At 35.0% G+C, this 15,612-nt stretch overlaps 3 protein-coding genes, 1 long non-coding RNA gene and 2 pseudogenes across 4 annotated transcripts; 1 reads left to right on the top strand and 5 right to left on the bottom strand.

The window, feature by feature from the left end:
* Positions 1–4,829: 4,829 nt before the first annotated feature.
* On the bottom strand, positions 4,830–5,727 carry LOC103335014 (pathogenesis-related leaf protein 4-like). The gene has a single exon (XM_008238002.3). The coding sequence runs from the start codon at positions 5,601–5,603 to the stop codon at positions 5,115–5,117; it is 489 nt and encodes a 162-aa protein (XP_008236224.2). The 5' UTR covers positions 5,604–5,727; the 3' UTR covers positions 4,830–5,114.
* A 1,450-nt stretch (positions 5,728–7,177) lies between these two features.
* On the bottom strand, positions 7,178–7,857 carry LOC103335013 (pathogenesis-related protein 1-like). Its single transcript, XM_008238001.3, has one exon. The coding sequence runs from the start codon at positions 7,798–7,800 to the stop codon at positions 7,315–7,317; it is 486 nt and encodes a 161-aa protein (XP_008236223.2). The 5' UTR covers positions 7,801–7,857; the 3' UTR covers positions 7,178–7,314.
* A 1,545-nt stretch (positions 7,858–9,402) lies between these two features.
* On the bottom strand, positions 9,403–10,294 carry LOC148916146 (pathogenesis-related protein 1 pseudogene; annotated as a pseudogene).
* An 806-nt stretch (positions 10,295–11,100) lies between these two features.
* Positions 11,101–11,559, top strand: LOC148916145 (uncharacterized). The gene is made up of 2 exons (XR_016128202.1): positions 11,101–11,242; positions 11,338–11,559. It is a non-coding gene; the product is annotated as an uncharacterized LOC148916145 (long non-coding RNA).
* A 120-nt stretch (positions 11,560–11,679) lies between these two features.
* On the bottom strand, positions 11,680–12,477 carry LOC148916144 (pathogenesis-related protein 1 pseudogene; annotated as a pseudogene).
* A 751-nt stretch (positions 12,478–13,228) lies between these two features.
* Positions 13,229–14,086, bottom strand: LOC103335012 (basic form of pathogenesis-related protein 1-like). The gene has a single exon (XM_008238000.3). The coding sequence runs from the start codon at positions 13,923–13,925 to the stop codon at positions 13,443–13,445; it is 483 nt and encodes a 160-aa protein (XP_008236222.2). The 5' UTR covers positions 13,926–14,086; the 3' UTR covers positions 13,229–13,442.
* Between the last annotated feature and the right edge of the window lie 1,526 nt (positions 14,087–15,612).

Raw genomic sequence — 15,612 nt, 5'->3', positions numbered from 1 at the left:
GCCCATGAGTCCTCCAACACACAAAAAGCTGTTGTCCTAGATTGGTTTTTCTCCATTGATTATTATGAAAGGAGAAGGACCCGCATGTCACGGGGATAATACCGTTTTGTTATTCCTATTCACAAGAATTCTGCATTTTTTTTTTCCTTCATTCAATAAACCAATCCAAAGTAAGTTGGATGCAATTTTTTTTTTCTTGAGCAAACACCAATTTTATTTGTACAAATTTATAAATAAACCCAATCCTAGACATGTATTTATAGAAAAACTCAAACACTATTTAAACATAGAAACACACCCAAAATCAACCTTCAAAGTCAACTTTTTGGGTGTGTTTATAAATGGATTTTGAGTGTGTGTAATGATGAGTTTTGAGTGTGTTTATATGTTTAAATAGTGCTTGGGTTTTTTTATAATTTAAGCCCCCATTTTGGGTGTTTTAGTGAAACTCCTTTTTATTTATTCATTTGTTTTCTTTTTTTAATATATATATATATTTTCTTATTTAGCTCTCTCTGTATTAGTAAGATCAGTAGCAAACTCTAGGAGAAAGAGGCTGCATGACACATGATTAGAGGTATAATTAATTTTTATTTGTTTATTTAATCGATAATTTGATATTGATTTGTTTATTTAATTGATAAATTATAGTCAATTAGTCATAGTTATAGAGCTTATATCCTCCAAATAATTATACAGTTATGCAATTGCTTTGGTTGAGAGAGCTTTGAATATTGTGAAAACACCATTGCCTAACAAAATAGGGAATCAATGGTTGAGTGATAGCTTGGTTGTTTACATTGAGAAAAATATTTTTTCTTATATTAGTAATGAAATATAATATGACGTTTTCATGATATGAAACTTCGTCGGCAACAATTGTAGGTTAATTGTAATGTTATTTTTTTCAATTAATTATGAATAACATTAGTATTGTTTAAAGTATAAGGATATTTAGTTGTCTATATAATTTTTTTTTCCAGCTTCTTAGCCTTTAAAAATTGCACTTCTATTGAAAAATTCATGAGTCTGCCATTGCCCATCCAAATTACACTTTGCCATGTGGAATCCTATTACTTGGGATGGAGCGTAACTGATTAAAAATAGCAAAATAGTGCTATCCACATGATATATAAGTTTTTCTGAGGAAATCTTTGGTCAAGGATAAGCAAGTGGGGTTGTAGAAGGCATGCATGTGGAGTATGTATTGGAATATAGTGTGGAAATTTTTCTTTCAATAATTAAGGTCCTTTTTCCTTGCATTCATTTTTCGTCCTTCTGCTCTGAGGGAAAGGGTAGAAATTGGTTGAATTGTCATTGTAGGAAATTGGTTGAATTGTCATTGTAGTCCTACAATTCTTGTAGAGCATAATAGACATTTCAAACTTTTCCTAAATGGTCTCGGTCAAGAGATTATGGGCTTGTTTGTTAGGGAGGATTAGATTAGACTAGACTAAACTAACAAAATGCCTATATTTTATGTGCATTTTAAGGCATTATATGGATATTTTGCCTAACTTGGAGGAATAATGGGGACTATCTATAAGATGTTGATTACTAAAACTTATCCCCCTAATCCCCTTGAAAATGGTGGGATTATAAGAGATAAGTTTTAGTCATCAACCTCTTATGAATAGTCCTCCTTCATCCTCCAAGTTAGACAAAAATATCCAAATTATGCCTTAATTGCACATGAAATGTAGATATTTTGCTAGTATAGTCCAGTCTAATCTAGTGCTTCCTAACAAACTAGGCCAGTCATAGAATAGCACATATCTTAGCTCACAAATATTTTGTGCAATGTAATTGGGTGGGTCGGTAGCAACTAGTTAGCTAGGACTGAGGGCAAAGGCGGAGACAATGAAGGCCCACAAGGGTTATCTGACCCTTCTGAAGGTCCCCTAATTAACTCTGCATTTATTTATATTTACCTTTTGTTTATAATTTATTCTTAAAATCTGACTTTGATGAAGTTCTGAAGCTATTATAACTTCAATTCTGAAGGTCCCCTAATTAACCCTGCGATAATTTGATATTAATTTGTTCATTTAATTGATAAATTATAGTCAATTAGTCATAGTTATAGAGTTTATATCCTCCAAATAATTATTTATGCAATTGCTTTGGTTGAGAGAGCTTTGAATATTGTGAAAACACCATTGCCTATAGGGAATCAATGAGTGATAGCTTGGTTGTTTATTGAAAAATATTTTTTCTTATATTAGTAATGAAATATAATATGACGTTTTCATGATATGAAACAACAATTGTAGGTTAATTGTAATGTTATTTTTTTCAATTAATTATGAATAACATTAGTATTGTTTATATAAGGATATTTAGTTGTCTATATAATTTTTTTTTCCAGCTCTTAATTGCACTTTTCATGAGTCTGCCACTGCTTTACACTTTGCCATGTTGGGATAAACTTAAAAATAGCAATAGTAACATGATACTCTCTTTGGTCAAGGATAAGCCATGCTGTTATTATTGGAATATAGTGTGGAAATTTTTCTTTCAATAATTAAGGTCCTTTTTCCTTGCATTCATTTTTCGTCCTTCTAGCCTTAGAAATTGGTTGAATTGTCATTGTAGGAAATTGGTTGAATTGTCATTGTAGTCCTACAATTCTTCTAGAGCATAATAGACATTTCAAACTTTTCCTAAATGGTCTCGGTCAAGAGATTATGGGCTTGTTTGTTAGGGAGGATTAGATTAGACTAGACTAAACTAACAAAATGCCTATATTTTATGTGCATTTTAAGGCATAATATGGATATTTTGCAACTTGGAGGAATAATGGGGACTATCTATAAGATGTTGATTACTAAAACTTATCCCCCTAATCCCCTTGAAAATGGTGGGATTATAAGAGATAAGTTTTAGTCATCAACCTCTTATGAATAATCCTCCAAGTTAGACAACAATATCCAAATTATGCCTTAAACATGAAATGTAGATATTTTGCTAGTATAGTCCAGTCTAATCTAAACAAACTAGGCCAGTCATAGAATAGCACATATCTTAGCTCACAAATATTTTGTGCAATGTAATTGGGTGGGTCGGTAGCAACTAGTTAGCTAGGACTGAGGGCAAAGGCGGAGACAATGAAAGCCCACAAGGGTTATCTGACCCTTCTGAAGGTCCCCTAATTAACCCTGCATTTGTTTATATTTACCTTTTGTTTATAATTTATTCTTAAAATCTGACTTTGATTGAAGTTCCGCAAGCTATTATAACTTCAATTTTTTCTTCTTTACTGTTTTTGATAACTTAAGAATTACTAACCTAAAACCATTTTTTTATTTATGATTTATTCATTCCATTTCTTTTGGTTGTCATTCCCTCTCACATATCACCCCCTAAAATTGCAAACGAAAAAAAAAATCTGTAAATTACATATCCAATAATGTACTATGAAAAATAGAAATATATTATTTAAATAAAATATAGGTATATTATTAACCAAATTTAAAAAAAACTAAGTCAGTTACTTTGTAATTGAAATTTCCATACATTTTTCATAAATTAAAAATAGGTACACAATAATTTATAGAAAATATAGGTATAATATTTACCCATAGGTAAACTATTTTACAATATACCTATAAATTTGCATAGGTACATTATTTGGAGAGGAAAAATAGGTTCATTTAAAAAAATACGCACATTGTTTTACTAGGTACATTATTTGGAGAGAGAAGATAGGTTCATTTAAAAAAAATTGTTTTTCATAAAACAAATAATAGGGTACGTACTTTATTCAGAGAAAAAAGGGAACATTATTTAGAGAAAAAAAAGGTTCATTTAATAAATTGTTTTTCATAAAATAAACAATAAATAGATTATCAAAATATTTTTCAACATAATTAGAATGTGCACTATTATTCATGGAACTATAATAAAATAGATTACTAGTAGTATAATTCATAAAAGGAAAACAACAACAAAAATTTTATTAAATAAACCAAAACATTAATCACATGCAGATTATTACTAATACACTAATGTTGAATTTAATATTTAATTTCAAATAAGTTTTTAAATTAATTCCTACATCCATTACAACCATTTGAATATCTTTCCAAATTCAATTTGTGTCATTAGTTACATCCTCACATAACACATCAACTTGTAAGTAGAGGTAGTTTTGGAATCCCAAAAATAGAATAAATCAGATTTTAAGCTAGATTAGGTAACTTGCTTAGTCATTGGGTTTTATTTGAAAAAATTGGGTATTTTAAATAGAAAAATAAAGAAAATGATTGTAGGTGATTTAAAATGAATTTTATGGATCTAAGCTCAATTTACTATTTTTTTAATAAAAAAATATATATGTGGTCTCAACTTGTTAGCCTTTGGATTATTATTAAATGTGGTGGCAAGTTTACGATACAAATCAAGCAGATCAAAGCAGAGAAAAACCAAGCCGAGGATTCGAATCTCTATGTTATCATCAATAATAAAGATATTCGAATTTGGGACATCTTTTAATTTTAAAAAGATAAATAGAGAAAACTCTAAGAGAGAAAAAAAGTTTCAGCCGTCACCCCCTTTGGAGGTTGGTGATCTCATCCCTCCCCTCCTTACCCTCCCAGACATGTCCCTCCCCTATCCACCTCTACCCATCCCCTCCAGGCCCTCCATTTTAGCCGAGTGTGGTGGCCGCAGAAAAACTTAGTAGATATTTTGATGTGGCATTGACGTACGTGTTAACTAACAGTATTTGAGCCATAAGAACTAATTTATTGGTGCGTAATATACATCAGTTGTATTATTTTGTTTCTTTCTGTAAACATGGAAATTTCAACATCTAGAAAGCTAGGAAGTAATCAAGTCGCCAAGACATCCCCCTTGACAATTATTGGATTGCCAAACTTTTACAATTTGCATAGCGCTTTCACTTTACTTCCAAGAAAGGGAAGAGAAAAGAAAATAAGAAATAAAAAACAAAAAACAAGTCAAAATATGCATAAATGCTCCACGAATGATTCTCCGATCTATGAATTATTTTCTATTTTTCCTTTTATGATTTAGGTTTAATCAGAAGACCAAAAATAAAAATAATAATGGCCAGGATCCCTTCAGGCACACACTGTGATCAATTAAGCCTATTAGTAAGGCTTCTCCCCAACAGAGTTGCCTGCAGGATCGTAGTGGCAAACGACATAGGAACCTCCATAGGCGCACTGGACTTTGGCGCACCCAACAAGCCCCGTGTCACGCCAAACGACCTGCGTATAATGGCCACACTGCTTCCCAGGGGTGCAGGTGTTGGTCTTGTAATCATAATCGGCCTTCTCCGCCACCCATTGGTCCACAGCCAATTTCGCCGTCAAGTCTCCGTCCGGGCTCATTGCAAGGTTTTCACCAGGGCCTGAATTCGAGTGCACAAGGTCGCAGTCGCCGGCACGTTGGTTCGCATAGTTTTTCGCAGAATCTGCTAGGCCTTCATCCCAGTCCAAGGTGTCGAGGCCAACCACCGCTCGCGCCGCGTTGTGGGCTTTCACGTAGTCATCTGGGGTGTTTTGGGCACGGGCTAACCCTATTAGGCAAATTAAAAGTAGGGCTAATGAGATCTTGTTCTTGCACAACCCTTCCATTATGTAAATTAGTGGTTAATTGTAATACTCTACAGATTGTTCTGCTAAAGAGTTTCTTGTTGGATATGGATTGGAAAATATTGAGACCTACGTCTGGGTTGGAGAAAATTATATATGTTGTTATTTTTGTGGATGTGAAAATTAATTTAGTTTGCATCATGTGTAACCAAGGAAGAACCCTATAAGTCGCCGAAACACCCGCACCTTGTAGAACCTAAAATAGCTAGGCTCCTTTAAATTGAGGAGGAGCTCCTACTCAAAACAAATAGAATTTTGACACCTGACAAATTCCTTTAACCTTTTTTTTTTTTTTTGTTTTGAACTTTAACAACTCTCAAACTTTTCCTTGGCCTAAATTTTGTCATTTCTAATTTAATCAAGGCTGATGAGATCTTGTTTTGTTTTGTTTTGTTTTGTTTTTAATTTTTATTTGATTTTTTTTATAGTATAGGGGATGAGAGTTTCTCATACACACACACAAAACTAAGATAACATGGGGGTTCGAACCTGAGACCGCCCTTTTCCACTAGGCTAGACTCCGTTAACGATGAGATCTTGTTCTTGGGGTGATGGATACATTTGTTGATGGGAAAATATTAAGATGTGCGTCTAGGTTGGATCATTTAGTTAAATTAGTTTTGTTTGCATATGTGTTAAGGAGCACTCTCTTTCTTTCTTTCTCTTCTCTCTTTCTTTAAGGCCTTCTCACTTCCCACTCGCCCCTTAAGAACTAAAATCTGTTGTGCCATTTGTATCACCACCATAAATATCAAGAAACTGAAATTGTCATTAATCAGCAACACCCCCCCCCCAAAAAAAAACTTCAACTAGTTGAACAATTGTGTCAATTTGGTCAAATATAGAGACAGTATTACAATTACAAAGAACCATCATATTGGCTATGGAGTAAAATTGCGGAAATATGTTCACCTTTCACGAAAGTAAATGGGAGCCACACAATGAACCGTCATGTCCTGGAAGAAGATTAGAGACGATTGTTAGTCTTTTTGTCAGCGTTTGTTAAATTTTTAGTCTTGATCTTTTTTGGTCAATAAAGTCAAGAAACTCTGTGAGTTTTTTGTGTTTTTTCTTCTCCTAATTCCAAAAACTTTATTGAGTTTGTTGGGTGTTCTTAGTCTCTTTAGAAGAGTCATGCCAGTTCGCGGCCAATTTTGTCCTTGAATATCATTGGATTAGATTCGAGGAAAGGCAGTAGAAAGAGGTTATACCCATCCTTTTCAGTTTTTACTCAGTCACTATTGTCTAATGCGATGGCTCCCTTTACTGTTGATATCCTTTGTACTCTTTTTTCATTGTATCGTCTTTTTATAAATTAAAAATAAATAAAATAAAAGGGAGCCACACAAAATAGTCGGACATTCCAACAAAACGCACAATACGTTCTTTTGACGGATGCAATTTGTTTTGCAAGAGATTGTTTCTCAACTAGTTAAGAATATTTACCCTTTAATCCTATGTCCAAGGGTCGATTTCCCTTATCTCAAAAAAGAAAACAAAAGAGAAAACAAAAGACAACTTTGGACGCAGCATGCATATGTCTCAAGTTTCCAAAATAATAAAAAGTTATTCTTCATATCCATTAAGTTTAGCATCCACCATGCCGGTGAATAAGATACAATGAATTGATGATCTAACATCACTTCTTAATTCATTTTATTCTTGATAATATAGCTTCATAGATATAGTTGGTTTAGTAAGGCTTCTCCCCGTTATAGTTGCCTTGCGGATCATAGTTGCACCCGATGAAGGTACCTCCACTGTTGCACCTCACTTTTGCACACCCTACACGAGCTGTGTTACGCCAAACAACCTGCGTATAATGCCCACACACCTTGCCATCGGCACAAGTGTTAGAGTCGTAGTTATAGTCGGCCTTCTCCGCCACCCACATGTTCACGGCATCCGTGCCCGACAAGTCACCGGTGCTCATGGCAAGGTTTTCGCCGTAGGGCCCACCAGAGTGGACAAGATTGCAGTCGCCAATGTGTTGATTGGCATAGTCTTGCGCATAGCCTTGTAGCTTCTCATCCCATGACAATGGCCCAACGTTTACCGCCGCTCGAGCGTTGTTATGGGCAGTGAGGTAGTCTTGTGGTGTGTCTTGGGCATGAGTGGATTGGAGAAGGGCAGAGCCTAAAACACAAACGAGGGCTAGTAAAACCTTGGACAGCCCCATGTTGGGTTTTGAGAGTTTGATAATGTATGGAGGAGTTTTTTGTTGCGAGAACGATACATATGGTGTGGAGTATTTATAATGGAAAATGTGGAAATTTATGTGCATTACTACATACAAGAGCGTTCCTAATACGTTACTGACTCTATCAATAATGATGTGTGCTTGTGCAATATAATATCAAAATACTTCAGAGCTTGTGAAATATCGATGCATCTAGAAAATATGAGTTTTCTTTGCCATCAGAAAATAAAAAATAAAAAAAACGTATGAGTTGACCAGTTAGCTAGGTCTAACTAAGGCTAACCGTCAATTTCGGTGAATAAATTGATCGCAAACTTTGGAAGACAAGAAAAGAAAAGTAAACTTTGGAAAATAGGGGAAAGGAATATGAAGTATATACCACACCATGATTGCTTTGGAAAATCCTTTATGGACTTTACCATACCATGTGTAGTGCGTGTAGTTGTACGGGTCTTGAAAAAGAAAGAGATATTTTGTTATATATTCCCATTCTTTAGTACTAAAACTTATAAATAAATCATACATCATTTCAATTTCTATAAAAAAACTCCAAAAAAATTCCAGTATCAACGGTGTCTTTGGAATTATGGTTTTAGCACGGGTGGTCGGGTAATTAATAGATTTCGTGCTTTTTTTGACTCCTAAGATTGTGGATGCCTTAATTTGCTCTCAAAATTGGTTAAGGTCAGATGACATATCTTCTTTATAATATGAGCCAACAATTCAAGAGATGGAAGTTTTATAAATCCATTGAATTAAGTATTTCTTTGTAATTGTATATGCTTTATTAAAGTATTATACAGTTTGTATGTTTCACTAATGTTTTAATGGATTTGTGTTTTTGTATATTATATAGATTTATGAGTTCATCCACACCTCCCAAGTTTGCCACAGCTACTTTTCAATGTTAGGAGGAATTTAATGAAGTTGAACACTTGGGACTACATGGTTTTGTGAAGTTTTTGCATGCTTGTATTTTGTTTATATTTTGTTGCAGTGGGATTGTAATTTATTTTGATGAATGTAATTTATATTTTGCTGAAGTTGGAATATAATTTATATTTGCTGAAAGTTGGATTGATTTTGATGTATTAAAAGCTTGGTGGAAGTTTAAATTTTGGCTTGGCCTATTTGATAATGAACAAATTGGTAGGTTTGTAATATAATTATAACTTTGGGCAGGTCTGTAATATAATACAATTTTGGGCAGAACTTTGTAATATAAATAAAATTATATAATACAATTTTGGACTCAGGCAAAAATCAGAAATTGCAAGAACCAAACCGGAATTGGAGGTCCGGGTTGGTTCGGTCTTGCCTATGAATTTTTGTCAAAACTCAGACCGAATTAAATCGGTCTTTCATTTTTAATTCAAGTTTCAATTTTATAAGAAAACGGTTTGAACAACTGTACCCACCCCTAATATCCATTTAAGTTTAGCATCCACTCATGCCGAGTGAATAAGATACAATGAATTGATGAGCTCGAACATCACTTAATTCATGTTATTCTTGATAACATAGCTTCATAGAATACAGTTGGTTTGTTTTTTTTGGACGAACAGAATATATATAGTTGGTTTAGTAAAGGCTTCTACTCAACATTGTTGTCCTAATGGTGAATATTATTGGCGCATCCATGCACCTGGCGCATGGTAGAATTTTCGCATAGGAGTTGCCTGGCGGATCATAGTTGCACCCGATGAAGGTACCTCCACTTGCACCTCAACACCCTACACAAGCTGTGTTATTCCAAACAACCTGCGTATAATGCCCACACACCTTGCCAACGGCACAAGAGTTAGAGTCGTAGTTATAGTCAGGGTGGTGCAAGTGGCGCCACTGCACAAGGCCCCAGATTCAAGGGCTCCTGAAAAAAAATAATTCGTTGTTTATAGTATAGCGTAGACATTTGCATCGCACTGGTTGAGTTGGCACCGTCCATTTTTGCACACTCCCCATTTTTTTTTCTTATTGAACACAAATATTGGAGGCAGCAAGGGACCTTGTAGGGGCACAAGGAGCTTATTTTTGTACCAAACATATAATTTTATCAAATAGAAACATTAATTTTTTATGAATTTGATTTCCAACATATTTATTCATGGTGATTTTTAGTTATAAATAAATTGTTTATGACATTAAGTTATGACAAATTTTTATTTATAGTATTTTCTTATTAGATTATGTGAAATTTAAGTTTCGCACAGGGCCCTGCCCACATGTCCACGGCATCACAAGTCACCGCTGCTCATGGCCCGTAGGGCCCACCAAAATGGACAAGATTGCAGTCGCCAATGTGTTGATTGGCATAGATAGCTGGCCAGCTTCTCATTACATGACAATGGCCCGACGTACCGCAGCTCGAGCGATGTTGTGGGCAGTGAGGTAGTCTTGCTGTGTGTCTAGGGCATGAGTAGATTGGAGAAGGGCGGAGCCTAAAACGGGCTAGGAAAATATTGGACAGCCCCATGTCATCCGTTGCTAATACGTTACTGACTCTATCAATAATGGAGTGGAGTGTGCTTGTGAAATATAATATAAAAAATACATGAGAGCTTGTGAAATATATTATGGATGCATGTAGAAAACGTATGAGTTGCTTTGCTATCAGAAAAAACAAAATAAAAAAACGTATATGAGTTGATCAGTTAACGTCTAAGTAAGGCTAACCGTCAATCTCGGGGAACAAATTGTCGCAAACTATGGAAGACCAGAAAACAAAAGTAAACTTTGGAAAATAGGGGAAAGGAAATGAGTTGATCATTTAATCATATACCTATTCTTAGCATTAAAACTATAAATAAATCCTACATCATTTAATTTCTATAAACAAACCAGCCCAATGATTAGTTATTGAATTTAATTTTGATTATTAAATTACTTTGATGCCCTATTGAGTGTTTTGGGCGTTTAAGATAACATTTTCGGAGAATAAAATTTTCAGATTGCCACGTGTCCCAAATTTCAGATAAGATTTTCCTCTGTTGCCAGTGTCTCATTTTAGATAAGATTTTTGGATATTTATTAAAAAATTCTAATCTCAGGATAAGATTTTCACCCTATAAAATTGATGTCCTATGTCAGATAAAATTTTCGGATATTTATTAAAAATTGCTCGAGCAAATGATGTTGTGATATTGGAGTATGAGATTGATAAATACGCCCTATTGAAGATGTGGTTGTTCGATGTTTTGAAGTGATGGAAATTACCGGGTTTGGCTCTTAAAAGGATGTGCTTGTCATCCCAATGGTGGAATCATGTTTTATGGTGGATAGTTAAATCATTTCGTGCTTCTTTGACTCCTAAGATTGTGGAGACCTTAATTTGCTCTCAAAATTGGTTAAGGTCAGATGACATCCTCTTTATAATACGAGCCAACAATTCAAGAGATGAAGTTTTATGATTCCATTGAATTAGGTATTTCTTTGTAATTTTATATGCTTTATTAATGTATTATACAGTTTGTATGTTTCACTAATGTTTTAATGAGTTTATGTTTTTTATATATATAGATTTATGAGTTCATCCACACCTCACAAGTTTGCCCCAGCTACTTTTAAATGTTATGAGGAATTTAATGAAGTTGCAACACGTGGGACTACATGCTTTTGTGGAGTTTTTGCATGCTTATATTTTATTTATATTTTGCTGCAGTGGGATTGTAATTTATTTTGATGAATTTGGATTGTAATTTATATTTTGTTGAAGTTGGAATATAATTTATATTTGCTGAAGTTAGATTGATTTTTATGCGTTAAAAGCTTGGTGGAAGTTTAAATTTGGGCTTGGCCTATTTGATAATGAACAAATTGGTAGGTTTGTAATATAATTAAATTTTGGGCAGGTCTGTAATATAATACAATTTTGGGCAGATCTGTAATATAAATAAAATTATATATTACAATTTTGGGCTCATGCCAAAAATCGGAAATCGCAAGAACCAAACCGAAATTGGGCAGGTCCGAGTTGGTTCAGTCTTGCCTAGAAATTTTTGTCAAAACCAGACCAAATCGAATCAGTCTTCATTTTCAGTTCAAGTTCCAATTTTATAAGAAACCGGCTTGAACCGCACTTTGCCCACCCATAGTATCCATTAAGTTTAGCATCCACCATGCCCGTGAATAAGATACAATGAATTGATGATCTAACATCACTTCTTAATTCCTGTTATTCTTGATAACATAGCTTCATAAATACAGTTTTTTTTTTTTTTTGGACGAACAGATATAGTTGGTTTAGTAAGGCTTCTACTCAACATTGTTGCCAATGGTGAATATTATTGGCGCATCCATGCACCTGGCGCATGGTAGAATGTTCGCATTGGAGTTGTAAGGCTTCTGCCCAATATAGTTGCCTGGCGGATCATAGTTGCACCCGATGAAGGTACCTCCATTCTTGCACCTCACATTTGCACACCCTAAACGAGCTGTGTTACTCCAAACAACCTGCGTATAATGCCCACACACCTTGCCATCGGCACAAGTGTTAGAGTCGTAGTTATAGTCGGCCTTCTCCGCCACCCACATGCTCACGGCATCCGTGCCCGACAAGTCACCGGTGCTCATGGCAAGGTTTTCGCCGTAGGGCCCACCAGAGTGGATCGCAGTCGCCAATGTGTTGATTGGCATAGTTTTGCGCATAGGCTTGTAGCTTCTCATGACAATGGCCCGACGTTGCTCGAGCGATGTTGTGGGCAGTTTCTTGCGGTATGAGTGGACAGAGCCTTAGGAAAATCTCGGACAGCATGTTGGGTTTTGAGAGTTTGATAATGCATGAAGGAGTTTTTGGTTGCGAGAACGAGACATATGGTGTGGAGTATTTATGGTAAATGTGGAAATTTATGTGCATTACTATACAAGAGCGTTCCTAATACGTTACTGATTCTATCAATAATGGAGCGTGCTTGTGAAATATAATAAAAAAAAATACTTGAGAGCTTGTGAAATATATTATCGATGCCTCTAGAAAACGTATGAGTTGCTTTGCTATCAGAAAAAAAACAAAATAAAAAAACGTATATGAGTTGATCAGTTAGCGTCTAAGTAAGGCTAACCGTCAATCTCGGGGAACAAATTGATCGCAAACTATGGAAGACCAGAAAAGAAAAGTAAACTTTGGAAAATAGGGGAAAGGAAATGAAGTATTTACCATACCATGATTGCTTTGGAAAATTCTTTATGGACTTTACCATACCATGTGTAGTGCGTGTGTGTTGTACGGGTCTTGAGAAAGAAAGGTGAAGTCATAAAATGGTTGGTCGGGTTCAGAGTAAGAAAATTACGAATGAGGATCTTGTCCTCACCTCTTAAAATTACGAGTTAATTAAGTAGTTCATTACTGGCCCAAGAGTTAATTAGGAGAGGTTGATGAAAATTAAATAAATAAAGAGAATGACATAAAAACTTACAAAAAATGAAATATTTTTTACTTCTTTTTTATTATGTGCCATCTCCTCTTATAATCAATAGTCACGTAAAAGAATGTTGTGAGGGTGAGGAGGTAAATTCGAACACAACCGTTCTTCTTCCTCTAATTTCTCAACAACAAAAATACAAGACCGCCAAACAGGCCTAGTCGAGGTGTGCACGTATGTTTGTGTGACATGTAAATTTATTGTCTAGTAGGGATGGTCCTCCTCATTATAAGCAGGATCATAGTTGCAGATGACATAGTTTTGTCCATTCTTGCACTTTGAAATGCCACAACCAACTTCGGTGGTTTTGCCCCAAATCACACCAAGGTAATGTCCACATTCGTCTCGGACGCATTTGTTTAGCTCGTAGTCATAAAACTCCTTCTCAGTGACCCAATACTTGGTGGCAGCTGCTCCAGTCATGCCTTCTCCTGAGGCCAAGTTCTCACCATAAGGCCCCATTGAGTGCTCCATGGCGCAGTCATCAACTCTCTTGTCTGCATAGTCTTGAGCATACTTGGCTAGGGTCTCGTTCCATTTGAGTGGACGGTTGCCGACCTGGGCGCGGGCCTTGTTGTGTTCCTCCACGAAGCCATCGATCTCTTCTTTGGGAAGGTTTGCAGAGACAAGAGTGAAGAACAATGCGACGGAGCAGATGGCCAGAAGAAGCTTGATGTTGAACGCCATTTTGTTTCTCGGTATGAGAAAGTCTCGGATGTTATTGTATTAGAGAATGTTGAAGTGATAGAGGTTCATTGAAAGGGGAAATGAGATTGTGCATTTATATAGTTGGGAGGGTTAAATATAGGATCCTTGAAAATGGGAGGGTTTCTCAAGTTCTATAAATAACCACGGAGAACAGAGGATTAATATAGGATCCTTGAAAATGGGAGGGTTTCTCAAGTTCTATAAATAAGCATGGAGAACAAATAAGACTTGTGTGGGATTGCGTCACCGTTTCATGAGAGTGGATTTGGATCCTATATTACAATATATAATCATTACTTAGGCGAGGATTTTTAGCTGCAATGACAAACATTAAGCCTTGCAATGAAGATCAAAGTTTTGACTCTCGTCTTCTCTATCTCATAAATAAAGTATTCGTTACTCCAGAATGATATAAATGAACTTGTAATATCGCCCCTCTGTCAACTTCTTGTGGCTTTTAAAAATAAAGGGTAAAGCATTATGCTTCTTTCCAAAATACAAAGAAATGAAAGAGGAAGCAAATTAATTAGACAAAAAGGTCACCTTTCGTTCATGTAGTTTGACTAAATTTTCACTTTTGTTTGTAATTTTAATTCTAGCAATTTGACCCATGTAGTTTGATAAACACGCGTCTCTTACTTGGAGGAGTATTTTGTATTGAATTTTGGATGAAATTCGCTGGAAATTTAGATGGGTCCTTGAATTGCGATAGAATCAAACTATAAGGGTTAAATTGACAAAATTAAAACTACATGAACCAAAATAAAAAAAATTAGACAAACTATAGGGGCCAAAAATGACTTTTTTTCCCAATTAAATATGGATATAGAGGAAAACGTTTGAAGGGTTTTGCCTCTCTTGGTCTTGCAACAACTTTGGGCTCTCTTCTGCCCGAGTTGCCCCATATCAGATTGGCATTGTCTAGCGCATGAAAAACTCTTGCGAGTTTTCTTGGTTTTTAGGCCCATTGTAGCAAAAAGGAAATACGTATGGTTGTTTAGCTTTATGTTTCTTACCAAACTAATGGATAATGAGTCCTTTATTAAAATTTTGGATAAACCAATTACATTTTTGTCTAGTTGTATTTTTCTTTCCAATATTAAAAATAAAAAAGTCTCAAATTCGAATCTTCCCTCACTTAAAGATTTTAAAAAAGAGAAAAAACACATAGACATTACTAGAAAAACCATAGACATAATTAGTGAAGTATAATTACAACGAACACATTCAAATTTTCAAAATCTATAAAGACATAAGAAATCCAAGTTCCTACCTCTAATCACTGCCAACCACAATCTTGATCACCACGGGTTTTAATCCAAATTTTTTTTGAGATCTTGAATAAAGTTAGGTGACATCTCAACCTTTACAACAAGTGTTCTATTCTACTTTAGCTTTCCAATCATATGAAGTTCTAATCTTACTTGAAATGGTATAAGATATCATATAAGATTTGTTATATTTATAATGGAATGGATAAATTTACTTTATGTGAAGGATGTTGTATTAGAAATTTTGGGCTAAGAAAAAACGCCATACCTGGGCTATAGCCCAAGTTAGTCCTTACTAAGTACCATCCTTTGGTTATTGTACAACCACAATCAAATTGGTATACAAATCTCAATTCAACAATTCTCATATATATATAAAGAAACAGTGCATGCAA

Source organism: Prunus mume, linkage group LG6 (assembly GCF_029339155.1).
Source record: "Prunus mume cultivar Tortuosa linkage group LG6, ASM2933915v1, whole genome shotgun sequence".
Lineage (NCBI taxonomy): Eukaryota > Viridiplantae > Streptophyta > Magnoliopsida > Rosales > Rosaceae > Prunus > Prunus mume.
This window is presented reverse-complemented; position numbering and strand designations above follow the sequence as displayed.